The sequence below is a fragment of the Citrus clementina genome, unplaced genomic scaffold (assembly GCF_000493195.1).
Source record: "Citrus clementina cultivar Clemenules unplaced genomic scaffold, Citrus_clementina_v1.0 scaffold_7, whole genome shotgun sequence".
Lineage (NCBI taxonomy): Eukaryota > Viridiplantae > Streptophyta > Magnoliopsida > Sapindales > Rutaceae > Citrus > Citrus x clementina.
In genome coordinates, this window is record NW_006262075.1 from 15,747,754 (window position 1) to 15,762,625 (window position 14,872).

Below are 14,872 nucleotides of genomic sequence, written 5' to 3' on the forward strand. Positions count from 1 at the left end.
GTTTTTCTTGATTTGAAATTTTTAAAAATAATGTGCAACTTTTATAATTATTATTTGAAAATTGGGTGAATTTAAAAAAAATGTGGGGTGGAGGTATCAGGGGTTTTTTATTTAAATATACCCCATTTGTCCTTAAATGCCAAATGTATACCCCATTACATACATATACCTCCAAAAAGTGTAAAAAGTCAAAAATAACCTAAAAAAATCATCTATTTACGTTTGCTTTCTCTCATAACTTCTATATAATAACACAACCAAAGTCGAGTATACTCGACTTTTTACCCGACTTAATTAAAAGGAAAATTTTCATTTCAATTTAAGTCGAGTATTCTCAACCAATTACCGAACTTCAATGAAAAGTCAAGAATTTTTGCTGAATGAATATTGGGTAAGGTTAAATTAAAGTCAGGTATTCTCGACTCTTTACTCGACTTACTTGAAAAAATCAAGAATTTTTCAGATAATTTTTTATTTCAATTGAAGTCGAGTATTCTCGACTATTTACCCGACTAACATGAAAAAGTCGAGAATTTATGCTGAATTATTAATTGTGTATGGTTTGGTTGAAGTCGAGTATTCTCGACCATTTACCCGACTTCGAGGAGTTGGGTTTAGTTTTATAAGGATTTAGTTGTGGTTATTTTTGTACTTTCTCTAATTTTTTAGAGTATATATGTGTAAAATTTAAGAGTGTTATAATTTTAGGTATATATTAGGTATTTTGAAGGGAATGGGGTACATCCCACACAATTCTCCCAGGTATCAGCGCTCCTGAAAAATATTTTGAGCTTTTGGATGAATAGGTGAAATTGGACGGGTGGGATGGCATTTGAGTTAAAAGAGATATTTTTATTGGCCGCCCGATAAAAATATTAAAGTGAAAGCATGGGCTGGAGATGCGTTCAGGCTCCACCTTTCAATGGTATTGTATTGCTGATGCCTGCAGAGCCAGATTTGAAAACAAGAAGAATTCTTTAGCAGGCCAAATCAGCCAAAGATGCTAAGCTAGGCTCCTACCTATTATTGTTAAACCAAACTTGTTGAATGTAGTAACTACTCTTCTTCAGCAAAGGCCATGCAGAAGTAGAGATGGCAAAATACCCGCTCGGTCTGGACCCGAATTGTACCCGAGCGTTGTGGGTCGGGTATTACTCGGTCCGAGTATGAAGTCGGGTCGGTCTTCAGCATCACTTAATAAATCCGAAATCCGGATTTTATTAAAAAAATATTATAAAATATATATTATTTTAAATATTTATATTTATTTGACTCATTTATTATACATATATAAAGTTTTAAACACTTAAAATTTATATTTTCATGTCAAATTTTATTGAAATAAATTTAAAACTTATAAAATTACCAAAAAATAAAAAATATATACACATATAATATTAAAAATATAAAATTTGGGTACCCGGATTAAAACCCGGCCCGGACCCGAAGTGGTTGCATCCGGGCAGAGTCCGGTCATTGCAATACCCGGACCCGGCCCGGGATTTTGCCATCCCTATGCAGAAGTGAAGTAATCCAGTTTATTTCAGAAGTTATTAGTCAATTTTGTCACCAGAAAAATTGCTTAAGATAGATCACTCGAGTAAATTTGATTATCGGCAACTACACTAAAAAATAGCAGAGTGTGTTGATCTTTATCAGTTTTTAAATCGATTCATGAACTATGATCATATGTGCGACTGCAAGCACATGAGAATGATAAAAATGCAAACATAATTTATTATTACCAAGGCTTTATGCGAAGTCATATCTTTAGGAGAGCTATACACAGTCGCTGATAATTACCAAGGTGTTATACATTGTCCATCTTTGTTGGTGAGGACAGAGGAAGCAGTCCATAATTCCCCATTCTCCCAATGATCCCCCAACTCGAAGCTCCCATCATCATCAAAATGATAATCAAGATCTGAATCTGCTGACTCAAACAAATTCTCAAAACCATCATCATCATTATTATCGAGTTCATCAACTTCATCGTGGCCACCATCACTACAACATTCATCAATACAATTTCCAAAAATGCTCTGCTTTCTCCTCTCTCGTCTCATCTTTTTCCCCTCCCTAACCAACTCCATCAACTTTTCTTTAATCAACAGAGTTTCGTCTCTCTTTAAAAGCACGCCCTTTTCATCAAATTCTTCCACCAACTGCACAGAGTTTCTTATGCCTTTTGGACTGACATAAAATAACTCTGGGTGTCTCAGTATCATCGCCCTCAAATTGTTTGATAGCCCGAAATCCTTCCTAAAATGAGTCAAATGGTCTATCAAAGTTCGCTTTTCCACCATCATCCCTAACACCTCTCTCACCAATGCACAAGCTCTCTTCTCCGCTTGAAGGGACTCTTTAGGAAATTCTTCAGAAGAGGTGTTGTAAGGACACACATCAGGCAGCTCGCCAAACTTTATCAAAAAGTTCCGATGACGTCTCTTCAAATTCAATCCCTTTCGGAGTTTCAAGTGCCTGAACTTTAGAGGCCTGTCAACAATCAATCCAAGTGATTTCGTTTCAGCACAAGGCATAGGAACCGCCAACTGAGGGTCCCATGACACAAGTTCAAGAGCTCGGCCGTACGAGGTGTCGACCATCTTGAATTTGTCCGGATAGTCATTGCAGAGGCGGGAACGGAAATTAGGCAGCAGGCCAAGATCAGAAGCAAGATGAACCAGCTTCGAAAGCAGCAGCCGGCGATGAGAAGAGAGCATGAGAAGTTTCTGGAGCTTATCCGCCAAAGTATTCGAGATGGCTGATTTGAGACTTATTTCCTGAGCAGCAAGAGCTGCTGCAGCCGGGGTCAAACGGACACACTGTTGATAGCCTGATTTAGTTGCATTCAACGGCGTGGGTGGCATGGGAACTGCAAAAACTTCGAATATCATAGGATAACGATGGATCATTGACCGTATCGACTTAGGCTTGGGGAGCGAAAGATACGACCTGCATTTAGAAAGAATGTGTATTGGGATATAGTGTTTTGGCTTGGAAAGTAATAATGTTTTCAACTTTTGCACAAAACGGGTTCTGTTATGGGTCACTATGTGCTTGTCAAGTGAAGGACTTCGTACAATTTTCGGAGATGCACATGTAACTGAAATAGAGATATTTCTCGACTTCTTACTAGCTTGATGAAAGCTGTAACTGTTTCTGTGTATCAGAGCAGGAGTTGATGAGAAGAAGCTGCAGCGGAAAAAAGTATCATTTTGAGAAGAAACAGAGAGAGACTGTGTCATTTTTCAGCTAGACTTTATCACAAACAGATGGCGTGCAACTCCAAAATCGGCTGACACCCAAACCACGCTGCAACAACGCGCGGGGAAGGGAAAGCCACCGGCGGAGAGAGAAATTGGCTTAACTTTTAAACAGACGAATTTTTTATTTGAAATTCATAGACCGCTGGATTTCTTATGAGGCCATCCAACGGTTGGAACATTTTGCAGTTAAATCTGGCTACCGAAACGCGTGGTGACATATTGATTTTATGGCAAATGTCAACGGTAATTATCAATTGGCTACTTGTACGTTATCTAATTCCAAGTAGAACCCTTTAAATTAGAATATTATAGAAGGCCCCCTTAATTTGACATTGTTGAGATTTGGCGATGTCATTTTTTTTTTTTTTAAATAAGGAAACGTTATGGGGTTGTTTGGTACCCCTCATTAGCTGTCATTGTGTTAGCTAAACATGGGATTGCAATGGCTGCAGCAGGTCATTGCATTGACTAAAGCCTGCTTTTATTTTTTTGAACTTAATAATAATAATAATAATAAATAATAATTTTAATAATAAATAATTTTAATATAATATAATATTAATTTCTATTTTCTTTTATTTTTACATTATAATTATTAATATAAATTAAAAACTTATAATATATTATTCAATAATATTATATTATCTTTTAATTTTTATGATATAAAAAATAGAACTAAATAATGTATTATTTAATTATATTATAATAATTAATATATAAAATTGATAAATATTTAATAAGTTAATGTAAGTAATAATGAATACTTAAAAATATAACATATTATTACATTATTTAATTATATTACAATAATTAATATATTAAAATTAATTATTTTTAAAAATTTTAATATAACTAATAATAAATATTTAAATATGAATAATATTAATTAAAATTAATAGTAATATTAATGATATAAAATATTATTACATATACTACAGAACACTTGGATTATTTAGTACAATTCATTTTGTTAGTGAATATGTTACAATTATCGTATCACTTTATTATTTTGTAACTATCTTCCGGTATGCACAAACTTTTTATTCTATCATTTTAAGATGACTTTTAAACTAAACTTCCGGGTTTTAACTATTTATTTATGTTGTGATGTTATTTAGAGATTATTTAATTAAATTATTTGTTTCAATCTTTATTTTACAGGTTATAAATTTGGAAAATACTGAAAAATAAATGTTATGTTGTCGAAAATTTTAAGGCTATAAGTTTCTATCTTTATGAAAAGATATGATTTTTTTTCATTTATATTAAAAAATAATGTTAAATTTGTAAAATTTTAGACTTCTATATTTAACATATCTCTAAGTACTAATAAATATTATTTTTTAAATATATAATTTAAATTAATCACAAAAAAATTATAGACAGTATAGTGTAGCATCAAACATTGTCCAATATTAATATAGTACAATGCTAATACAGAATAATAAAACACATCTACGTTAAAATAATGGAATACAACATAATGTAATGCAGTGTGCCAAACATGCCCTATGAGAATAATTTTTATACTTGTGTAAAACAAATTTACCCTAAATCAATTACATCTGATATAACAAATGGCATAATTACTCATCAAATTATATTAGTATTAGTAGAACAATAATAATTTTGCGTATGGAAACAAGTCATCATCTTCTGGAGTAATACGCTATATATATAGTGTACCATCATTTCAAATGTTAATATGATATTTTGAGCATTGTGCATACGACTTCTTATCCAAATTATCTCATAGAAATTGAAGTGATGATAAAATATTATTTCATGTAGCCTTGACGCTTATTTTATAATAAATGTTATAGATATAGAATTGTGATTAATAATATAATAACACTCACCATTATCATGGTTAAATCTTTTAATTATTTCCTATTGGCAGCCTAATTTCCTCTTATCAATGTGACCGGGACTAAAACGCTATACCTTCTATTTTTCACACATAATATTGTGGTTGTTATGGATACTATCAAGAGTAATATTACACTTTGCACAATTTGTATCATAAGTGATGAGTCACTTATTGATAAAGGTTGTAAAATTAGCACATTAATAATAAATAATAAAATCAACTAACACATTACACATGACAGTTAATTATGCGTGACACATAACTAATTAATGATACAAATTGTGAATTTGAATTGGGTAAGTATGTTGTATGTTATCAATAATTACCATTGCTCACAATATATACTCGATTTAAATTGAACTCCATTATGATATGTATGATTAGTGATGTCCGTTACTCTTTCAAATGTTCTGTTACCTATATTATATATATTCTCCAATCTCCCATTTCCATATGATGGAGAGTCAATTTTACTTATTTTGTGCAATTCATGATTGTATAAGTAATGTACTTCTTTTAAAATGTAGGGTTTTTCAGGGGATTAGGATCATGTCCTTATTTAAACTTTATTGAAATTTTAAAATTCACCTGTCATTTGTCTTTTGATGGTAAAATTTGACTTTTTTATTTTTTTTATGTGTAAGATTTAACTACTTTAATTTTTATTTATTAACTATTAATCAGTACTTGAATTATAGTATATGATTAGATCATAAGAGAATTTTAATCTTTTCTGAAGATTTAAAATGAGTAATCTTTCTTATTGGTTCCAAAATAAGTTGGAATTAAATAATTTGGAGTAGACAAAGTTAATGTTTTAGTGCAAATGGAGAATACATATAATTTATAAACTAAGCTGTATACAGTCCAAATATATTTTTTCATTTTTAAAACTTAGTTTAACTATTAAGATAATTTTTATATAATGAAACAATAAAAATACATTTTTGGAAATTGATTTCCGAATATGTTACTCATTGTTAATTAAAAAATAATGTCTTCAACTAATTATAATGATTAATGATAAATAGCATAACTCTGTAGTGATTCTTTGATGAATTTGTATAAATTAGTACTGATTTAAATTGCAAAATAATAATTTTTTAATAAAAACATAATTATCTCAGTGAAAGAGTATGAGCATTGTTGATTATTCTTGACAAATTGATAACTAGTCACCAGTAGCGGCTCGATCTCTAGGCAACTTAGGCGATTACCTAGGGCCCCGCTTTACATGAAGATCCCACGAGATAATTATTTTGTATATAAAAGGGGAAAATAGATTTAAAAGTCATTATTATTCATTTAATTTATTATTATTTTGTAATTATCTTTTCCTAAATAAACTATCAAATTCCTATAAAGTTTTTTTAATGTAGTACTTAGTAGTTTTAGTTTCTACAAAACCGATAAATTAATAGTTTCAATTCTACAAATTCTCTATTTCATTGTTAGAATTAATATATTATATTTTAAAAGTTTTATATTCATTTTAAACCTCTATAAAAGCCCCACATTTTATTACTTATCCATTAAATTTTTCCTCCAACAATCAAGATATGATTTGTTCTTGGTGTTTGAGAGAAAGAAAGAGAGAGAAGGAAAAAAATCCTGCTTCCTCTACTTTCCACTCAAGAAGAAAAAGAAAAAATCTAATAGTTTTCTCTATTCTCTATGACTATTGGTCATTACTCAAATCCTCAAACAATTAATATAAATATAATTTATGATTTCATCTCAAATTTCAGATTTTATCTTTTTATTATTCGCTTAATCAGTTGTGTTATTTATTTATTCTTATTTCTTTTTAATATATTCTTTTATTCATCTACTTTTTTTTGTGTACTTGTTTTATCTATTTTGAAATAAAACTATATCGAAAAACTTTAAAGAATAGAAGAGTAGAAAAATTAGTTTAATTTAGAAAATGAGTAGTAAAAAAGATATAATTTGAGTTAAAAAAATAAGTGGAAATATTATAATTGAATTAAAATTTAATGGATTAGCAACAATAGAATAGAATTTTATTTAATAATTTTAAATTTTAGAGTGTTTAAAGAATTGATTTTCAATAAATAATATATATATATATATAATCTTAAATTAAAAAAAAATAATAATTAAAATCATTTGTAGAAGGCCCCAAATATGGTTGAGCCGGCCTTGCCAGTCACCTAAAACAAAAATATTAAAATATATTTAAAATTATCTATTGGCTCGGTGATCGTTTGGTTTAAGGGGAAAAAAAATTCAGCATTTATGTTAACTTTCCAAAAGATATTAATGTTCTAATACAAATATATATATATATATATATATATTTCTCGATTACGTGTAAGAATGGATTTTTTTTTTTTAATTTGAATTGCATTTATAGTATTGTATGCATTCATTAAAGAGAAATTAATGACGGACTACTAAAATTGGATTCAGGTATATGCTACTTTGCTAATCTTAAAATTTTTCATGGTTCATGGAATAATTGTAAAATAAATAAACAATTTGTGTTATCACAACCATTTGAAAAAAAAAAATTAAGTGTAACAATTGCATGTGTATCTGTTAAAAGATTAATTTTGGTTGAAGCCAAAGAAATTATTCTTAAATAGGACTGCTAAAAAATTTTATACGAATTGAAGAACAAACTTTATTCTTGAACTGATTTCTTCTAAAGATAAATAAGTACAATTAACTTAAATAACAAAATGAGCATTAATATGTCCAAATATCAAAAGTTCAAGTATATATATAATTAAGTTCAAGAAAATCTAATGAAATAATTAAGATAGAGAAAAAAAAAATTTTTACTACGGACTCATAATGTTGAACAAGTAAAAGATTTAAGGGTTTTAACAACGAGTTTTTAAAATTTTGATGGCTGTTGATATTTACAACAATAGAAAGGGTCATACATAATTATCCTTAATATAATGGGTGGTGATATCTCCATCTCATAATTTTGTAAACCCGTCCATTTTCAAAACATAATTACAAACAATTACACAATATTTTAAAAAATTCAAATAAGGAAAAATTTTGGGGAATTAATTAATTTATCTTAATTTACTTTTTTGTGACTTAGATTCTTTTATTATATTTGATTATAAAGATTACTTTAACATAAACTTAAATTGATTATTTTACCCTTATAAGGTAAAAATGTCAAGAATTCACTTCAATTGTTTTCTAATTCTATACCAAACTCATTATTTCAAATACTACTTTACTAGTATGATTATTAAAATTTAAATAAACTAACTTAGGGTCTTTATGGTACGATATTCATGTAAATTATTTGGCAATCAAATTAATGTCATTTACATATAAGGATGAAAATAATAACCAGATTTCATTTAAAAATATTATTTTATAACTCACAAAATTAAATACATAAATTATTAGATAGAATAACTCATGATTATTAGGGCAATTTAGTCATTTTATATAATAATAATAAAATAGTAAAATAAAACTTATATTAAATTTCATGATAAAATATGGTCAAAGAAACTTAAAAGAAAAAAAATTAATAGAATGATTAAATTGATTAATTGTACAAATTTTTTTATTAATTTGTATTTTTTAAAAATATTGTGAGGTCGCTGTAATTTTTTTTTAAATGAGTGGATTTACAAAAATAGTAGGGTGAAAATATCCCCACCATAATATAATTTACTAATTGTTTAAAGAGACCAGTGATCTTGGATTCAGATTTTGTACAGGTCAAGTTTATTTATTTATTTTTACAAGAGTCATTGAAAAATAAACAATGTTGCATAAATTGAATGGGAGTGGCCAAGATAATAATTTTTTTTAAATTTTATTGAAGAGTGATGTCATAATTAGAAGAAAAACAATAAAACATTAACTGATATAATAAACATAGAATATCTATAAGATTAAAAAAGATAGATATTAAATTTATAAATTATGTTAATAATTCACTCATGAATACTCAATTTTTGGAAGTTTGCAGATAACTTATAAGTTCTATGTTTGTCTTTAACTTCTTTTTTAATCATAATACATTTAAATAGAGAAATTTTACAAAAGTAACCCTAAAAATTTTCAACTTTTGAATTTGATTCCCCAAACTTTTTCTTATCATAACTAGCCAAATAATTTTTTTTGGCCCCAAATTACCCTCCACATTTCATTCGGTCAACTTGCTCTAGCCACACCCCAAACTTTTATCTATTGAACGACGAATGACGAATGACAAACGGTGACTGCAATGATGAACGATGACGACACCGGCGAACTAAAATCCAATTGAATCCACTGTAATCTATATGAATCCAAAATGAATCCAACAAATTGAAAAGAGCCCAAACCCTAGGTAAGCTAACTTCATCATTTTTTAAAAATGATTTGAATGAATTTGATTGGAATTGTAGATAATTATAGGTTGTTAGAGGGATATAATGAAACAAAATTTAGTCAAAATGATGGGCTATAGCTATTACATATCAGGTGTTTGATGAAATTCATCTTAGATAGTTTGTATTTAGTTTTTGTATAATCCAAGTGCGACGGGGTGTTTGTTGAGTTGTGTGGTGTGTTTTTTGTACACTAAGTGCAACGGAGAGTGAATTTGGTGATCGATGAAAGAACACAACACTTGCCTATCGCAAGCATATCATGCACACTTTGCACCTTATGGACCGGGTCCTGTCGGACAAAATGTAAGTCTTTTTTTTTTTTTGGTTCTTGTTAATGTTATTAATACTAAGATTTGATATATAACTCTAATTTTCTTGCTAATTATTAATTATAATTCTATTGGTTAGATGCGATTATTTATTTTTCAAGTATGATAAATTTTTTTCTTTTTAGAGATGTAAGATTTATTTTTCAGTGGGATTTCGCTAATTTTTTTTTTATATATATATTGTTATACAGTACTGTTACTGATATTACATCAGGTATTACAATTAATATTTATAAACAGATTCTACAATTGAGACCTTCTTCATGGCATGTACTCCTCTGAAGCGTTGCCAAGATTCTTTAAACCCTCTCAAATATTCAAGAACTGTCCACTCCACTAACATACATCAGGTATTACAATTAATATTTACAAACATATTCTACAATTGGGACATTCTTCATGGCATGTACTCTTCTGAAGCGCTGCCCAGATTCTTTAAACCCTCTCAAAAATTCGAGAACTATCCACTCCACTCACATTTCGTGTGGGATAGACTGACTTCACTCAATTATTTAATAATTGAAGGAGGATTGTAGATAACCCCCATAAATGTTTTTATGGAGAGTCGAACCTTTGCACTCAACATTGTAAGTGCAAGAGTTCTCCCACTGGACCAAAGGCCCATTGGGAGGATTTTACTAATTCAAAACTAATGATTGTGATCAAATCCAATCATTGGGTGGTTTGAATTTTGATATGATTTGATTCATACAAAAAAAAAACTTCGTAAAATTTAAAAATAAGGAAATGTATTAATGAGAACTAAATAATAAATAAGTGTATTGATGAAAACATATATCCCAAGAGTTTGACTGAATAGTTTTTTAGCTGCTTTCTCATATACTCTTATGAATTGATCAGCCCTATTGTGCCCGCAATAGGCACATAACATCAAATTCACCATGTTATATAGTGAAAGTGAATGGTAACTATGTAAGTATTAAAGTTTTTTAAAAGAAAGTTAACTGAGGTGTTGTGACTTTAATTAATGGTTAATTTAGGTTAGAAGCAATATTTGTTAGGGGTGTTCGCGGATCGGATTTTATAGATTAGACATCAATTCATATCCGATTCACAATTTTACGGATTATAATTTTTCAATCTAATCTAACTTGTATCAGATACATGGTAAAATCTAAAATAGCAAAACATAATTCTCCCGAACCGACGATTAAACCGGGCATGATGAAGGTACTTTATGACGATCACTTCCTCAGGCGTATCATGAGTATGTGTAAACTAGACACAGTTGTAAAAGCCATCTAGGAAAAATTAACAAAACGACATTTGAAACTATTCAAGCAAGACATATTTGGCCATTTCTTGGAATGCTGAAGCTTTCCCTTGAGTAACGTAATTGTGCATAATGTGTTACTTAGGCAAGTGGGTCATGGAGAAAGCAACAAAAAAGATCAATTGTGGTTTTAAATTGGTGAGCATTTGATATGCTTATTCGTTGGAAAGTGGTGTCTTGTTACGGGACTTTCCTATAGTCAAGATGGTGTACCAAAAAAGAAAAAAACAATGTTGCTTAACAAGTATTTTGGTGGTTTGTTTCGCAAGATGAACATTGTTTAGTTCGAGTTAAAATTTGCGGACTTAGATTTCGAGGCTGTGGATGACACTGATGCGTTAAAGATCCCATTGTATTACTTTACAAGCAAAGTACTAAATGAAAGAAAAAATCATTGTCAAATCAATTCTGGTTGCTTAATGAAGCAGATGAGTTAGATCACTTTCAAAATCGTCTGTGGGGTCGGTTGTCGTGGGAAATGATATATGAAAGTCTTGCTCGGAAAATCCCAAGTATAAAATTGAAAAATACAATGTTTATTGCTATACCTCTATAGTTCAAGTATGTTGAGAAATTTTTTTGGATTGCTTAGTTTTGTAACAATGAATATTTAATGAAACGTTTTGTGACTTTATAACTTTACTTGTTGCAGGCTTGGATTTTTAAAATGATCGAAGGGCTGCCATTAGAGTGGGTCATGAAAATTAAAAAGAAGATTTCCATTACTTCTTCTAAAATAAACTTTGCTGAAATGTATTCATATCTTAATGACAATTCTCGTCTTGTAAGTAACATATATGTATGTATGTATATAACTACTTTTCATATTACTAATATTAGATGATTACACAAACTTAAAATTTGGGATATTTTATGGTAGGGAAATATTTTACAAACCATTAAGCCAGATGCAAAGGAGAAAACCAAAATATATTGGAAGATGATAACTCTATGAAATGAGAGTTATCATGAGACTTTTAGATTTAAATCAAGACTACTTAGAGAGTAATTGATGCGTTTTAGTGCACTTTAATGTTAGTTTGCATTACATTTATTTTAGTGTGAGTTTGACAAAGTTTATATGATTCTTGAATTATTATATACCTAAAACATATGATTAATTGTAGCTAATTGGAAACTTGCATTTTATGTAAAGGATGATGTTGTAATGGACTTATAAAGGACAAACGAGCATGGCTATAGAAGAATTGGAATAAGTCTGGAATAATAAAGATACTGTAGCTATTGCTGTAGCAACCATTGCTGTAGCAACTCTCAAGCATTGACAGAAAATCCGGGCAAAATATTCAGAATATTGCGATTTGCAGTTTCCTAATTTGAAGATGCGCGCCCTAAAAGTTTTCAATTACCCTAATTTGTGATTATAAAAGGAGGTGTACATGAAAAGAAAGAGGCCATCAATTAAGATAAAAACAGAAAAGAAACAACAAAGTAGTAGAATTCCTGATTGAGACTCAAGGCTGCACCAGTAGAAGAAATTGTAGAAGAGATTGGAATTCGTTCTTTCTCTTTATTTTCTTGTTCATTTGTCATTTATTGATCATTGAAGATGTATTCGATGGCTAGAACTTGGTTGTTTCAATACCTTTCGTAAATTATAAACTAAATTTATTTGTAGTTGAGTGTTAAACTGACTTAATGATTAATTGACTGAATATAGATGTTGCTGCATGTTTGCTATATCATTTTATTTTTTTAGTATTTATTTACAGTCATTATTTCGGCTGACCACCTATTTAATGGCATAAGTTAGAAAAAAAGCCACAAAAGGGCCGATTCTAGTGGAACATATCAGAGCAATAGGAAATATACGTTCAAGCTTGTTAAGTATTATGATAATTCTTTTTTCAAGAACGTCCAAATCAGGTACAGTAACCGTCTTTGCACACAGTTGCCAAAAAAAGTCGCAAAATGCTATAACTGTTGGGCAAACTTCTTTTAGTAAATAAAGTCGTATTTTTATTGGATGTAGTCGTTCTAATAATACATGACAATCATGACTCTTTAAGCTCGATAACTTATCATCATTAACACTCACACACTTGGCAATATTAGATGCATATCCATATGGAAATTTTAACGGACTTTAAGAATCGACAGAACTTAATCTTTTCAAATGAAATTAAAGTATAACATGCATGGGGCTTCAAGAGTATATTGCCTTGATGTATTAGATACAACTCCTTTCTAATGTTTATATCTTGTAAATCTAATCTAACTTTAACAATGTCTTTTGTTTTACCATCAATATCTAACAATGTTCCAACAAGACTTTCACATATATTCTTCTCAATATGCATCACATCAAGATTATGATGAAGTTTCAAAGAAGACCAATACTTTAGCTCGAAGAATATACTTTTCTTTGTCCAATTTAACTCTTCTGGTTTTCATTTCCTATTCCTATCTTTATTATTAAGATGCTTCCCAGGCTTATATTCAACTAGCACGTCAAGTTGCTTTAAAATACCATGCTCTGAGTATTCCTTTAGAGCAGGATCCTTTTCTGGCTTACCTTTATGTAATCTTCTATTCCGCCATCTATGACTACTTGATAAGAATCAATGATATCCAATATAACATATTTTACTATACAAAAGCTCTGAAGATGTTTGTTCATTGCAAATAGGACAAGCTTTATAACCTTTTGTGCTCTACCAGATAAATTTCCATATACAGGAAAATCATTGATTGTCCACAAAACTGCTACATGTAGTTTAAAGCTACTTTGAGTTGAAGCATCATAATTCTCCACTCCAACATTCCATAATTCATTTAATTCATCAATTAAAGGTCTTAGGAACACATCAATGTCCTTCCTTGGTGCATTTGGTCCAGGAATAAGCAATGACATAAACAAAAATTGTTGTTTCATACACTTCTATGGAGGAAAATTATAAGGTACAAGCATCACAAGCCATATACTATATGAATTGTACATATTGGCAAGAGGATTAAATCCATCACTAGAAAGGCCCAACCTAACATTACGTGGATCCTATGCAAACCAAGGATATGACTTATCGAAATCTTTCCAAGCTTCACCATCAGCAGGATGTCTTAAAATGTCTTCCTCACCAATACATTTTTCTTGGTGCCATTTCATTTCTTTTGTAGCGTATCGTGATATAAATAGTCGTTGTAATCGAGGTTTTAAAGGAAAACAACATAACATCTTTTGAGGGACTTTTTTCCCTTTACCAACGTTAGATTTGTATCGCGATTTACCACACACAGTACACTTATTACATGACTCATTTTCTTTCCAAAACACATATCAATCATACTTACAAGCATGGATAATTTCATATCCTAAACTTAAATCCTTCAACATTCTTTTTTCCTCATAAGATGAATTTGGCAAGGCTTCTTTTAGTAAGTCAAAAATCAAATCTAATGATTTGTTACTCCATTTATTAAGAACCTTTAAATGCAGTAACTTCACAGTAAAGTTCAATGAAGACAACTGTTGGGTATAAATTCAAATGCTATTAGTGTCAATATGCAAGTGTACACAACAAGTAATAAAGTGATGAGTATTCAAGATCGTCTCCACAGGGATTGATATTATCAGACTTGCTACAGCAATCTTAACAATGCAAATTTTGTGCTAAATTAAAATAAAATAATTAATGAAACTAATATACTAATTAAAATAGAAACGTAATAAATAAAATGCAACAAAGTAAATTATCACGTCAAACTCA

At 29.6% G+C, this 14,872-nt stretch overlaps 1 protein-coding gene across 1 annotated transcript; it reads right to left on the reverse strand.

Moving 5' to 3' along the window:
- Positions 1 to 1,637: 1,637 nt before the first annotated feature.
- LOC18037018 (protein WHAT'S THIS FACTOR 1 homolog) lies at positions 1,638 to 3,442 on the reverse strand. The gene has a single exon (XM_006427677.2). The coding sequence runs from the start codon at positions 3,246 to 3,248 to the stop codon at positions 1,800 to 1,802; it is 1,449 nt and encodes a 482-aa protein (XP_006427740.1). The 5' UTR covers positions 3,249 to 3,442; the 3' UTR covers positions 1,638 to 1,799.
- Positions 3,443 to 14,872: the final 11,430 nt, after the last annotated feature.